This window comes from Mus caroli, unplaced genomic scaffold, assembly GCF_978045245.1.
Source record: "Mus caroli unplaced genomic scaffold, Mus_caroli_1 scaffold_2, whole genome shotgun sequence".
NCBI classification, from domain to species: Eukaryota; Metazoa; Chordata; class Mammalia; order Rodentia; family Muridae; genus Mus; species Mus caroli.
The window spans coordinates 39,964,233-39,978,349 of NW_028227257.1; the positions used below are offsets into that span (position 1 = coordinate 39,964,233).

At 39.0% G+C, this 14,117-nt stretch overlaps 1 protein-coding gene across 5 annotated transcripts in view; it reads left to right on the plus strand.

Annotated features, from left to right (window-relative positions):
- Positions 1-14,117, plus strand: part of Tasp1 (taspase 1) — a 247,334-nt gene that overhangs the window by 57,726 nt on the left and 175,491 nt on the right. For all 5 annotated transcript variants that reach the window (XR_003835952.2, XM_021149142.2, XM_021149133.2 and 2 more), the window contains exon 5: positions 7,709-7,829. Coding sequence is in view for 4 of the 5 variants with exons in the window: in XM_021149142.2 (XP_021004801.1) it covers positions 7,709-7,829 (121 nt within the window). In the remaining variant the exon portion in view is untranslated. The remainder of the gene's footprint in view (positions 1-7,708; positions 7,830-14,117) is intronic.

The following is a 14,117-nucleotide window of genomic DNA, read 5'->3' on the forward strand; positions in this document are numbered from 1 at the left end:
CTTATTTTATGCTTTCTTCAAATAAAATAAAATAAAATAAATGGTTAACACAGGTTGACGTTTCTGGTGAAAAAGTAGAGTGTTGCAGCTCTTGGCCTTGGCTGGGTGCTGCCAGATCTTACGTTAGGAAAAAAGCTTCCTTGTTATGGTAGTAGAGCAACTCCTGGCTTGCCACTTCTATCCCTTCTTTCAAAGGGATCTTGCTATTTGAAACCTTGTTTTTTTTTCTGGAATTTCTCTATAAGAATGTCATGCAACTATTAGAATCTAGCTGGCTTAATACTCAGTGATGGACACTATCTTAGGGTGGTCTTAGTTTAGGTTATTGTTGCTGAGATGAAACTCCATGCCCAAAATATCTTTGGAAGGAAATGGTTCATTTGACTTTTGCTTCTGTATTGCAGTTTATCATCGAAGGAAGTCAGGACAGGAAATCAAACAGGGCAGTAACCTGTAGTAGGCATGTGTTGATGCAGAGGCCATGGAGAGGTGCTGCTTACTAGTTTGTCGCCATGACTTGCTCAGCCTACTTTCTTATAGAATCCAGCTGTTCAGGGATTGTACCACCCACAATGGACTGGGTACTCCCCCATTAATCACTAATTAAGAAAATGCCTACAAACTTGCCTACTGCCCTGACTTATGAAAGCATTTTCTCAATTAAGGCTCCCTCTTCTCCAATGACTCTGGCTTGTGTCAAAGTAGTCATCACACACACCTTTAAAGCCAGTGCTGGGAGGCAGAGACAGGCAGCCTTGTTTACATGGAGAATTCCAGATTTGCCAGGGCTGCACAGTGAGACCCTGTCTCAAAAAAGAAAGTACCATCAAGTAGATGGAAAGGAGAATGATTGGGGAATGGTGAGACAATGAGATGCAAGGTGAGTTAGTCAGAGGAGGGCCCTCTGATGTAATGACAGCAGAGCAGAGATGCGAATGGAAGAGGAAAGGGCAGTGAAGCTGCTGGGAGAGCTTTTGGTCAGAGAAGTACTCTGCTGACCTTCTTAGATTGTACATCATCAGTTACTCACACAGACGGTGTGTTTGCAATCACTTTCTTCACTGACCCTCTCAGTCAGCTAGAGCTCCCTGCTAAGCCCTGCATTTCAAACAGGTACATGAATAACAGAATCTGGAATGAGACATTCTCAAGTCCTAAGGAGATTACAGGGTGGCTACTCTGTAGAGAATCTAAGGGAGCAAGTTGAAAGAGGGCAGGATGGGTCAGACCCTGTTCACACACTATAGGACAGTGACTCTCAATTTTCCTAATGTTGCAAACCTTTAGTACAGTTTCTCATGTTGTGGTGACCTCCAACCATAAAATTATTTTTGTTGCTACTTCATAACTGTAATTTTGCTACTGTTATGAATCATAATACATTTTTGGAGATAGATGTTTGCCAAAAGAGTCGTGACCCACAGGTTGAGAACCACTATTGTAGGACCTTGGATGCTTACAATATTAAGATATTGGGTTTTAGGGTAAGCCTGAACCAGGGAATGGCTGGGTCTGACAGGTTTTAAAGGATTCCTGGCAACTCCTTGGTTAGAAATCTAACTCTACAAAATCTTATGAGGCTGCATGGTGATACGTGCCTGTAATCCTAGATAACTAAGGGGGTACTTGGTTGAGACCAGCATGGGCTACATAATCACATCCTTTTTCAAAAAACCAAAACCAAGTCAAATCAAGTCACATTAATGTGAAAGCAAGTCTTACGGAAGATATGTGTTCATTTCGCTTCAGTGTATAATTAAGGATAAAATTGTTGAGTTTGTGGTAAGTGCATGCTAGTTTTTGACAAAACTGTTAAATGATTTTTCTATTTGTATTCTTAGTAGTATGTGGGTTGAAGTTGCTCCACATTCTTGCTAGTTCTTAGTATTGTCAGTCTCTTTAATTATGGCTATTTAGTGGTTTATGTGGTGGTATCTTGTGGTTTTAATTTACACTTTCCTAATGATTACTATTTAAGAAAAGATTATTATTCATGAAACTTATAAAGGCAGTCTTTATTTAGGGGAGAATTATTGTGATAGGCACAGGGACCTTGCTAGGAGTTTTACAGTGTAGAACAGAGAATGGATTTGACTTTATAGCATAAGCAGGTAGGAGGAGGAGAGGTTGTACAGTCAATGGAAATGGCTAAAGGGAGTGGTAAAGGGAGAGTTTAGTTAAACCAAACCAAGCCTCACAGCCCCTTGGCATTCATGTTCCCCTGGGAACCTGTTATTAATTTCATTATTCCATAATGAACCAATCCTTATTGAATGCTTACAGTCTCTATTCTCTATTCTCTAACTGTACAACATTTTATTTTCTGCCTTGTGATCTTACTTTTTGGTCTTGGTCTCAAGTCCCTGACTTGCTTTCCTTCAGTGGGTCGATGGGTATTGGAAATTGTATCATTGTCATGGCAGTGTTTCTTGGATCTGGTGGAAATATAGAACAATGCTGAAGTTTGTAGATGACTTTGAATATTGGGTAAGCATTAGATTGATCCAGAATTATTCTCCTTTTCTAGTAACACTTAGGTAACTCACATTGACCTCATTTCCTGGATTGCCTTATCAAACTGCTTGCTCTTTTGAGTTGGGCTTGTAAGCAATTACTCTAGTAGTGTTCAGTCTAAACTGACTCCTCTCTGAATTTGTCTCAATGACATTTAATTGTAAGATTTTATATTATTAGCTTTTCATTCATATTTTCAGTTGGACTGAAAGAAAGATGAAATTTCAAGACCTGTAAGTCATATAAAGTACTCAGAAATTGCTGGTTGTTTGTGAGCCTAGAGGCTACCTGGGGCTGAGAACAAAGAAAAACAAACCCGGGCATGCCCTGTAGTTAAAGTATTCCTGGGAACAGCTTGACCATAAAGATAAAGAGAAATGTGAAGACATAACAGGGCTATCTGAACTGAGTCAACAACTCACAGAACTCTGACACCCTGACCTGCATGTAATTTTTCTGCTGATTTAAGAATAAGCCAATAGTGCGTCGCTATGCTGAATTCCCTACCCTAAGCCCTTTACCCCATTAAAACCCCTAACTTTCAAGCCTTGGGGTCGAATCCACTGTCTCCTGCGTGAGATATGTTTCGACCAGGAGCCCCGTCATTAAACTACCTCATGTGTTTATATCAAGAAGGATTCTCGTGTTTCTTTGGGTGTTCTCTCTCTCCCAAGACTAGAGTCGGGGTCCCTGAAAGGGGGCCTTACAGGACCTTAAATACGATATGGGCTTCAATAACAACACTTGGTATATTCATGATCTTATTAGAGCAATAGTGTTTTTCCTTTAGGTTTCAAATATACCACTGGCCTCCAATTCTTGGCCTTTATGCTCTATTTAGCTTATAGCTATAAAATATTTTAAAGTTAGGTTTATTCATTTTATCCTATGCCCGAGCATGTTGTCTGTATATATGCCTGTGCACCGTGTGTACTAAGTGCCTCTGGAGATCAGAACGGGGCCTCAGATTCTCTGGAACTGGAGTTGTGAATAGTCGTGAGCCTCCATGTTGGTGCTGGGAATCTAACCTGAGTCTTCTTCAAGAGCAACAGATGCTCATAAGTATTGGGTCGTTGCTCCAGATCCCTAAACTTACTTTCTTCATGGCCTGATTTTAACATCTTTTGTTCCCCTTGGAGACGGTGTCATGCAGCTCAAGCTTGTCTCAAACTTGGTAGTGGAGAAAGACCTCCCGTCCTGATCCTCCCACATCCACTTTCCTTTGTTCGGGGATTTACTCATTGACTACCGTTCTTAATTTGGAATTATTAGAGCCCTGCCCATTATGTGTGTAAAATGCACTTTAAATATTATTTTTGAGAATTTCATACTTGAGTTACTGTATTTATATCATTTCTATCCCGTCCTCTCTCCCCCCATCCCTCCTCATGACTACATTTTTTATTTATTATGGGTATGGGCATATGAGTGCCACAGGAATCCTGTGGAGGTCAGAGTACAACCTTGGGAGTCAGTTCTCTTCTTAGGCTTTGTATCCCAATGTAGGTTCTGGGAATTGTACTCAGGTTGCCAGATGTTCATGGCATGGACTTTTCCTGCTGAACCCTATCTCGCTAGACTTATGGAACCTTTTTGAGATATATATTAGAAATATACACACACATGTTGTATATAGTTAGTTTGTAGTGTATTTAAACATTCTACTACTAACCCCACTGTCCAGAATGAAACATCTTAGCCATTAGCAGTTATTACCTCTCTTCCTTCTATGCTCTGGCAACCACTACTCCACTTAACAATTTGCCTATTTTGCACATTTCATATAATTGGGAGGTTTAGATGGCTCTTTGTGTTTGGCTCCTTTCTCCTTAGCATTGTCTTTTTAAAAAAAGATTCTTCCAATTAGCATCAGTATGTCACTATATTTTTGTTGCTAATTAATACTCCTGCTGTATAGAGATATACTTCATTTAACATGTCATCTGATAGTACTTTAATCATTTTTACTTTTTTGTTACTGAGTAATGCTGCTTTATATATTTATATACCTGTTTTGATAGTACGAATACTCTCATTTTTCTTGAATATACTACAAGTGGAATTGTTGAGCTCAAATGATAAGTCTATGTTGAACTTCTGGAGGACTTACCAGATGTTTTTCAAATTAGCTGTACCTTTCAGTCTCTTCAGAAGTGTATGCGTGTTCTCATTTTCCCATGTCCTTGTTACCATGTGTTAATATCTAGTTATATTCATCATTGTGGGTGTAAAATAGTATTTCTTTCTTTTTTTTAAAGATTTATTTATTTATTATTATATGTAAGTACACTGTAGCTGTTTTCAGACACTCTGGAAAAGGTCGTCAGATCTCATTACAGATGGTTGGGAGCCACCATGTGATTGCTGGGATTTGAACTCAGGACCTTTGGAAGAGCAGTCAGTGCTCCCCTTAACCGCTGAGCCATCTCACCAGCCTGTGAAATAGTATTTCACTGTGGTTTTGATTTGCCTGTTTTGATAACAAATGACGTTGAACATCTTTTCATGTTCTTATTGGCTATTTATATATTGGTGGAGAAATGTTTATTTCTCATTTAAAAAAGTTTGAGGAGTTTTTTTGAACTCTTAAGTAGAACCCATTCATTGTAAGTATTTTGGTTTGTAAAAATTTTCTTTGATTTCCTTTCCCTTTTGCCTTAATGTCTTTTGAATCATTTTAGTTTTAATAAATTTGATAAATTCCAGTTTAATTTATTTTTTTCCTTAGGTTGCTTATGCATTTGATGCCAGTAAAAAAACGTGCATTTAAAAAAAAAAAGCCCATATCTTATCATGTAACTGCTCAGCAGCTCAGGTGAATTTATAGAGATCCTGCTTGCTTCTGCCCCCTGATTTCTGGGATTATATTATATTATAGAGACATGCCGCCATGCCTGGAGGTCATGCTTTGGCTTTATGTTTTGTTAGAACAAATTTGTAGGTTTAACTCACATTTAGATCTTTGATCCACTTTGACTTTGTTTCTGTATTTGGTATGAGATATAGATATCCTGTTTCTTTCTTTGTGCATGGTGTCTCGTTCCAGCACTATTTACTGAAAGACTATACTTTTGTATGTGTGTGTTTAATAATTTTTCTATTAGATATTTTCTTCATTTACATTTCAAATGCTATCCTGAAAGTTCCCTATATACTCCCCCTGCCTTGCTCCACAAACCACCCACAAAGGACTATTCTTTTTTATGAGTTGTCTCAGCATTCTTGTTTAATTGACTATGGATGTAAAGGCTTATGTCTGGATTATCAGCTCTGTTGCTCTCTATTCTTATTCATATGCTGTTTGTAACATAATTGTTATAATCTCTGGGAGTCTCCCAGTTATGTTCTTTTCAAGATCATTTTGGTGTTCTTCCTCTATGCATGTGTGCTTTATAATGATTTTCTTTTAGTCAGGGTCTCCCTACTGACATGGGATGTGTAAATTAGGGGAGCCAAGCTGGTCAAGGAGCTTGAGAGTTCTTCCTGTCTTAACTTTGCCAGTGTTGCAGTTACAAGCATATGCCTCCATGCCATGTTTTATTTATGTGGGTTTTGAGAATGAAAGTCATGTCCTCATGCTTGTAAGACAAATATGAATTATCAAACTGTAGTAGGAGGTAGTTCTGGGGACTCTTCTAAGAAGAGTACAGGATATGGAGTGTCTTTCATAGGGTTACAACATGGTAATGGGTTCCAGGGATGGTAGGATTGTGAGCTTTAGCAAAAGTGTGTGGCTAGTGGTGGTGGTAGTGGTGGGGTAGCAGGTGGGATAGACCTGACAGACCAACACTTACCAAAACCACAAACCAACCGCCCCCACCCCCAAACTATATTGTGGTGGGAGGGAGAGGATCAAAGAGGTGATGGAGAGATAGAAGGTGCATTTTATACAGATAATGCATGCTAAAAAGATCATTTTAAAAATAGAGATGTTTCTTGATTCTTTCTAGCTTAGTTGTTCTTTATTTCATTTCCTTGCCTAATTGATTTGCTAAGGTGTCTTGAATGTTGTTGAGTAAGAAGTAGTGAGAATAGATATTCCTGTTGTGCTTTTGACTTTAGGGAATGTTGGGGGTACAGAGGTCCTTGTTCTCACAGAGAAGCACTAAGAGACCCAGGAGTGTTAACCATGCAAGGGTATCTCCTCAGTGGAGGAGATAAAATCAAATCCCTGCATTCCATCCAGAAAGCTGAGAGTGGACTTTGTTAAGAACCAGCTGACCTTTTTGCTATCTGTGTTGGCAGACCTTACCTACTTTTTCTGTAGAGACAGATCTTGTCCAAATTACCCAGAATGAGTATGCCAGACGCTTCCCTCCCTAGACTGTTACCCATCTTTAGGTGAGATGTCATATGCACTTTATGGCCTGCTGACCTCTATCCTACTGGTCAGAGACCACAGTAGATCCTAGGCCTTTTAACTATAGAACACACCCTTATGGTCACATGTACTTTGTAAAAGAGTCTCTATGTAGTTATACCTTAAGCTTTCTTGGGTGCCTGGAATTGGACTGATTGGACTGGTTGTTGCCTAGAAACCTTTCCCCAAATTGTACTGTGCTTTAAATATGCTGACAATGAACCGCCTGGCATTAGACTCCCTGAAGTCTAATCCAGGTTGATAAAGTCAGTCTTTTCCGGGTTTTCATTCTTCAGGGGCCCTTTAAGGGGAAGTTATTCAGTCTTTTCCCCCTTTCCATTAATTGCAGTGTTAGCTTTAGATGGTTGGAAGGTTTCCTTTATCCTGGCAAGGACCTTTTTTCCATTTCTAGGTTACTTAGAGTTTTGTTTTCATGAAAGGGCACTGTAATTTGTTAAATCCCCTTTCCCTGTTTCTCTTCACATGATTCCTATATTTCATTAACATGGGGTATTTTGATTGACTTTATTTTTCAGATATTAAATCAGTATTGCTTTCCTGAAATCCCTCTTGCTCCTGATAGATGCACTTGTTTATGCTGTACTGGATTTGGTTTGATTTTCTCTCTTTGATTTTGGTGTTAATCTCTACAAAATATATTGATCTCTAATTTTCTCATAATATTTTTGACATTTGTCACTAGAGAAGTACTGGTATTTCATGAGACTTGAAAAATATTGTCTTACCGTCTAGTGTTTTAGAAGGACTTATAGACTGATAGTAATTAATTCTCTTTTAAGACTAATTGTATTTAAATTCATTTTTGTTTTTTAGGATTCTCCTTTTACAAATGCAGGAATAGGATCTAATCTAAATCTCTTAGGAGAGATTGAATGTGATGCCAGCATAATGGATGGAAAGTCCTTAAACTTCGGAGCCGTTGGAGCACTGAGTGGTACGTGGGCAGTATGACACAGTTCCCTATCTGAAAACTGAGGCTGTTTCCATTTCATCCTTTTCAACACGGAATCCCATATTTTTATTCATTTTTGTTTGAAGGAATGTTGAAGCAAACCTTTACTAAATTAAGAACATAAAGATCTTGGATATAAGTTATTAAAGAAAACAGCCAGTGTAAGGGATGTAGCTCATTTGATTGATCACTTGCCTAGTTTCTGCACGGTCCTGAAGAACAACAACAAAGATAAAAAAGCAAATATAACAGATTAAACAGAGCAGTCTGTGTCCAAGTTTGGTTAGAAGTACATCACTCTTCTCTGGTCCTTAAAGAGATTATAGGCATTTAAGGCCTAATTCAGAATAGTCTATTAACTTTGCAGTTTGAAATGTATTAACGCAGGGCGGTGGTGGTGCACGCCTTTAATCCCAGCACTTGGGAAGTAGAGGCAGGTGGATTTCTGAGTTCGAGGCCAGCCTGGTCTATAGAGTGAGTTCCAGGACAGCCAGGGCTATACAGAGAAACCCTGTCTCAGAAAAAACCAAACCAAAACAAAAGATAACATTATTAATACTTTCCAGGTGATGCAGATAAAATTTACTTTTTATTTTTTACTTTCTGACCCTCTTCCTCCTTGGTAACCAGTAAAAATTAGGTTATTGATGTAGTAGAGACATATTCTGTGAATGTGGTTATTTTAAAAAGCGAATGTTATTCTATGTGTGTGATGTCTGTGAGCACGTGCACGTGTACACCACTGTGCACACGTGGAGGTTAGAGGACAACTTTGACATGTTAGTTTTCTCTTTCCACTTGGGTTAGGAAGGGTCTCTCATGGATCCTGTCATGTTGCACACAGGAAGCTACCTGTCCCAGGAGCTTCTTACCAGATTTCCTCTCTCTACTCATTCCCATAGGAACACTGAGGCTGCAGACGCATGCCACACTATCCGTCTTTCTGTGTGTGTGTGTACTTTCTAGGGCTTATTCCAGTTCCTCAGCAGTGTGTGGCAAGCATGATTTCCTGTGAGTCATCTCTGGCCAAATGTATATATTTTAATGAAACAGAATATCCCCCTCCTCCCTCCTTCTCTTTTCCTTTGCATCCCTGATACTTAAGTTCTTTAGAGATCCAGCATTTCTATGTATGTGTCTTTGTAGGTAAGCTGGTACTTTCTCTTATATAGTTTTTAATGTTGTTCCCTTATTTTTATAGTTTTGACAACTGTAATCAATCTCAGAGAAGATATTACTAATAGAGATTTAAAAAGAAGGGAATGAGGAAAGGGAACAAGAAGGAATCAAGTAAGAAAAGAAAAAGTATATGAGTTAGAGGTATGCGAAGTAATAGAGAAAATCCCGTAGACTAGGTGTAGAAAAAGGAAGCAGTGAATGCTGTGAAGCAAGATGTGCACTTAAACAAGTCAGCAATTCAAGTATAAAGTGAAAATTAAAACCATGTAAGATTATGAAAAAGGATAAATATGTCATCCATTAGCATATTTCTTTGTTGGTATGAGTTCCCCCACCCCATTATTATCTTTTTGTGCATGGGAGTGCATGGTTTGCATATGTGCATAGTTGTGTATGTGTTGGTACATGTATGTTTGCATTTGTGGAGGCCAGAGCACAACCTTGGGTATCATTAGGCACCCCCTACCTTCTTTTTGAGACAGAGTCTTTTACTGGCTTGGAACTAGCCAAGTAGGCTAGAGTGGTTGTTCATGGAATCTCAAGTATTTGCCTGCCTAGTACCTTCTTGCCCTCCAGCACTACCATGGCTGGTATTTTGCGAGTTCTAGGGCTTGAGCTCAGGTCCTTGAGCTAGTTTGGTAAACATGTTATGAGTTGAACTACTAGTACCTAAGTTATATCTTGTAGCTGTTGTAACTTAGAGAGACAAATGGCAAATTGTCATGAATATGAGAATAAATGGCTCCAGAATTTTTTCCCTGCCTGGTTAGGTTTCTGCACAAGAAGAGTGTGCTGAGAGTTTCCCAGTCCTAGAAATGTATTGCTATACCTCTCCTGTACAGAAATTTTATTTTTGTGTAGGACCATCTGTTGATACATAGGCTTAGTTTCTATACAGCAAAGTATTTACCACTCTAAAGGCAGTGGAACCTGGGAGAGTGGAGATAAAATGAGGCAGCTAAAGTCTTATGCGATAGTCAACATTATTCATAGCCTCAGAAAATTTATACTCCCTAGGTTAAGAATTCCATGAATAAAGTCTACAACCACAAGAACAAAATGCATGCAGTTCAAACACGTTTTTCCATACAGGCATACAAACAAAAAACAATATCCAGTTGTAATGAATACTTTAAACCAAACTCATTCCCATCTGCTATACCTGGGAGGAGTATGGAACCACATTCCATGAACAGTTAGTTCCACGTTGAAGAACCTCAAGTCACAAGACTCTTGTCTTGTTTTTCTGGACTTTTCTCACAAGCACTTAAAATCCCTCTCACATGGCTCCATTCTTGGACTGTGTTCTGACAGCAAATGGAATGTCAACAGCAAACAGCATTAACAGCTTAGAGAAATGATGATAACTCCTCCTCCTCCTCCTCTTCTTCCTCCTCCTTCTACTCCTCCTCCTCCTCCACTCCTCCTTCTACTGTTTCTCCTCTTGTTCTTTCTCCTCATCTTCTTCTCCACCCCCACAGAGTTTCTCTGTGTAGCTCTGCTATCCTGGAACTCATTCTGTAGACCAGCCTGCCTCTGCCTCCTAAGTGCTGGAATTAGAGACATTTACTGTCTGTAGAATAGTAAAAAATATTTACCAGCTGCACTTTACACTGGGCTAATATCCAGAATAAACAAAGAATTGAATTTAAACCAAGGAAATAAAACTGACAGTCAATTGATTAGTAAATGGAAGGAAATTGCAATTTTCAAGAAAAAAAGAAATACAAATGGCCAATAACTGAGTGTTCAGTATCAGTCACTGTCCAAGAAATGTAAATTTTAACTACTTTGAGATGTCACCTCATCACAATCAAAATGACTATCATTAAAAAATATGACAGCAGCAGTCTCAACTAACCTAACCGTTGAGGTCTCTCAGACACTGAACCATTAACCAGGCAGCATACACTAGCTGGTATGAGGCCCCTGACACATAGACAGCAGAGGACTGTGTGGTCTGGTCTCAGTTAGAGAAGATGAGCATAACTCTCCAGAGACTTGAGGCCCCAGGGAGTAGGGAGGCCTAGTGGGGTGGGAGTGAGGGGTGAGGTTAGGGGTTGGGGACATCCTCTTGGAGACAGTGGGGAGGAGGAATAGGATGAGGAACTGTTGGAGGGTGGAGCGGGAGGGAGGTAACTACTGAACTGTAAAAAAAGATTAAAGATTAATATTAAAACAAAAAATATGACAGCAAATGTTGGAAAGGATGTGGCAAGAAAGAAACCCTTAATCACAGTGGGGGTCCAAGTTAATACAACCATTATGGAAATCAGTGTGGAGAGCTCTCAAAATTAAAAATAGAACTACCAGATGACCCAGCTATTTTATACTCAGAGAAGTCCACACCTACCACAGAGATATGTGTAGCCCATGTTTATTGCTGCTTTACTCAGAATAGCAGAGAATCGGAATTAACTGAGTAGTCTTTCAACAGATGAACAGATAACAATTGTAATTACAGAAAAATGGATGGAATTAGAATGTTTAGAACTAAGTGAGGTCACACAATCTCAGAAAAAAAAATGTATGTTCTCTTTCATAGATGGAATCATACATGGAATATTCAATAATAGATGTATATGTGTAAACAAATGCACACGTGGGTGTTGTGGTAAATCTCCAACCCAAATAAGCCTGGGCAATGAAAGTACAACTCAATTAATATGATTACATGCTGTGCACCTAGGTTGGGCAGATCTACCACTACACTACCATCTTCCCCAGCTTATGAGACTCCTTAGAACTTGCAGTTTCTCCAGGCCACGTGCTTTTGCTCTGCTTTTCTTCTTCCTCCTCCTCTTCTATCCTCTCCCTTTCTTTCCCAAAACCTTCAGCCCCACCTTCCCCTCTTCCTCTGCCCAATCCCTTGCTCTAGCCTTTATTTTATACATTAAGGTGGGAAGGACCTTACAGAAAAATCACCTGCGTGCTGACTCATTCCTTGTTCACAGCCTCTCACAAGAGAACGGAATTAACATCAAATATAATTAGCTACAGGGCTATCCGCAACACTTCCCCTTTTCTGTCCAATTAAAAGACTTATTTTATCTCAGATATAATTGAACACAACTATTACTACTTTGTAATTTATAAAGGACAAGATACCTAGCACGTAGTCCATCATCTTTGTTAATTAAATGGAACCTCGGTCATCTATCCTTACTTAAAAGACTAATTCTGCACCTGGGTATGTCTTGGCTTTAAATTGAATGCCATCTGAAAACCATCTTCTCAATCTGTTCCTCTCAAAGTAAAAAGCCTGGGTTGGCTAGGAGACTGTGTAGTTTTTCAACCCTATCAGAAATCCAACGACTGATACTAACTGAAAATATATAGGAAGCCTAACACAGCTTCCAAAACTTAGCCAATTATAAAGACCGCTGATCACTTCAACAGTCCCTTCAACATGTTGGAGCACCCGTCTTCAGCCTTCTGACCAGAGTCATCTGACAGACTTAGAGAAACAGGAATATTAAGGATTAGCCTACTCTGTCTCAGCAGAATCAAGCTGTCCTAACCTGTAATTGTGTTCTTTCTTTGGACAGTATTTATATCTGTAGATGAAATGAGGCAATTCTCTTTTTTTTTTTTTTTTTTTTTCCGAGACAGGGTTTCTCTGTATAGCTCTGGCTGTACTGGAACTCACTCTGTAGACCAGGCTGACCTCGAACTCAGAAATCCACCTGCCTCTGCCTCCCAAATGCTGGGATTAAGGCATGCACCACCACTGCCCGGCTTTTTATTTTTATTTTTGGCAATTCTTGCCTAGTGGCTATTTCGCTACAACTGGAATATCTCAAAGATACTCAGTTTCTTCTTTGAATCCAAGACAGGGAAGCTATCAGGAGCAGACTAGTCTCAACAACAAGTGAATAAATAATATTAAACGTCACTTTCTGTGGATTTTTGACGTTTTTGAAAACCAACTATGTGAAGTAATCTGGACTGTTCTCTGTTACCTACCCTCAGACATTTCTAGTTAAAATAACTGAAAACACCCTAATAATAAGCTCAGAGGCATGAATTTCCTATTTGGCCCTTAACTCATCTCAGATCTGATTATAACAACAGCAATAGAAGGACTAGTCCAAGCCCTGCACTTCAAAATTTTTAGTATCAATAGAAGAATTTTATACCAATGAAAACCTTTGATTTTGCATCAAATTATATACCATTTAAGAAACTATGACTTCAGCTTAGTAACAAAGAGATTTCTACTAAATGAGATTATGGCGATGCAGTCAATTTGAGATATTCCTCCCTGTTCCAAATTATGACCATTTCTACATTCCCTAGAAAGACAACCTATTAATAATCCTCTCCAGCCACAAAGCCCAGGGAACTGGGTTGAAGACTCTTCTTCAAATTGAACTTCTTCAAGCTGAATACAGCCATTGCTGCTGGAGCAGATTAGTGATACAATCACCACCCTTGGAAAGAACTTAGAGATGTAGACTGTCAGCCATGACCACCACCCTTAGAAAACATTTGGAAAAATAACTGTTGGTGAAGCTAGTTTGAGATGTTTTCACTACTGGCTCTAATGTAGAAAATCTTAGGTAACAATCTGAAGTTCAGAAAGGTACCGTCTTATTAAGCTAGGAACCTTTAAGGTCAGGGTACAAGAACAGTGGCATCATTCGTTGATGTGACTCTCACTGAGGCTGGACTGGTAAAGATTGATTTCTTATACCCATTTTTGCCCTCAGCTTCCTGATACGATTTATTAAAAATTGCTGATGAGTAAATATGCATTCTGAGATTTTGAAGTAGATGACTAATTTTTATATAAAAATTTAGATTTGTGATTCTTTTAAGATTCCTTCTTTATAAAGATTTATTATATGTATGTGAGTATGCTGTCCCTGTTTTCAGATACACCAGAAGAGGGCATCAGATCCCATTACAGTGGGTGTGAGCCACCATGTAGTTGCTGGGGATTAAACTAAGAACCTCTGGAAGAGTGCTCTTAACCTCTGAGCCATCTCTCCAGCCCCTTCTTTTAAAATTCTTATAAGACCACTCTTAAAAATTAATAATAAAATAATTACTCCTTTCTTTGTAACTGCAAATTGCTGTCTGCTAGTA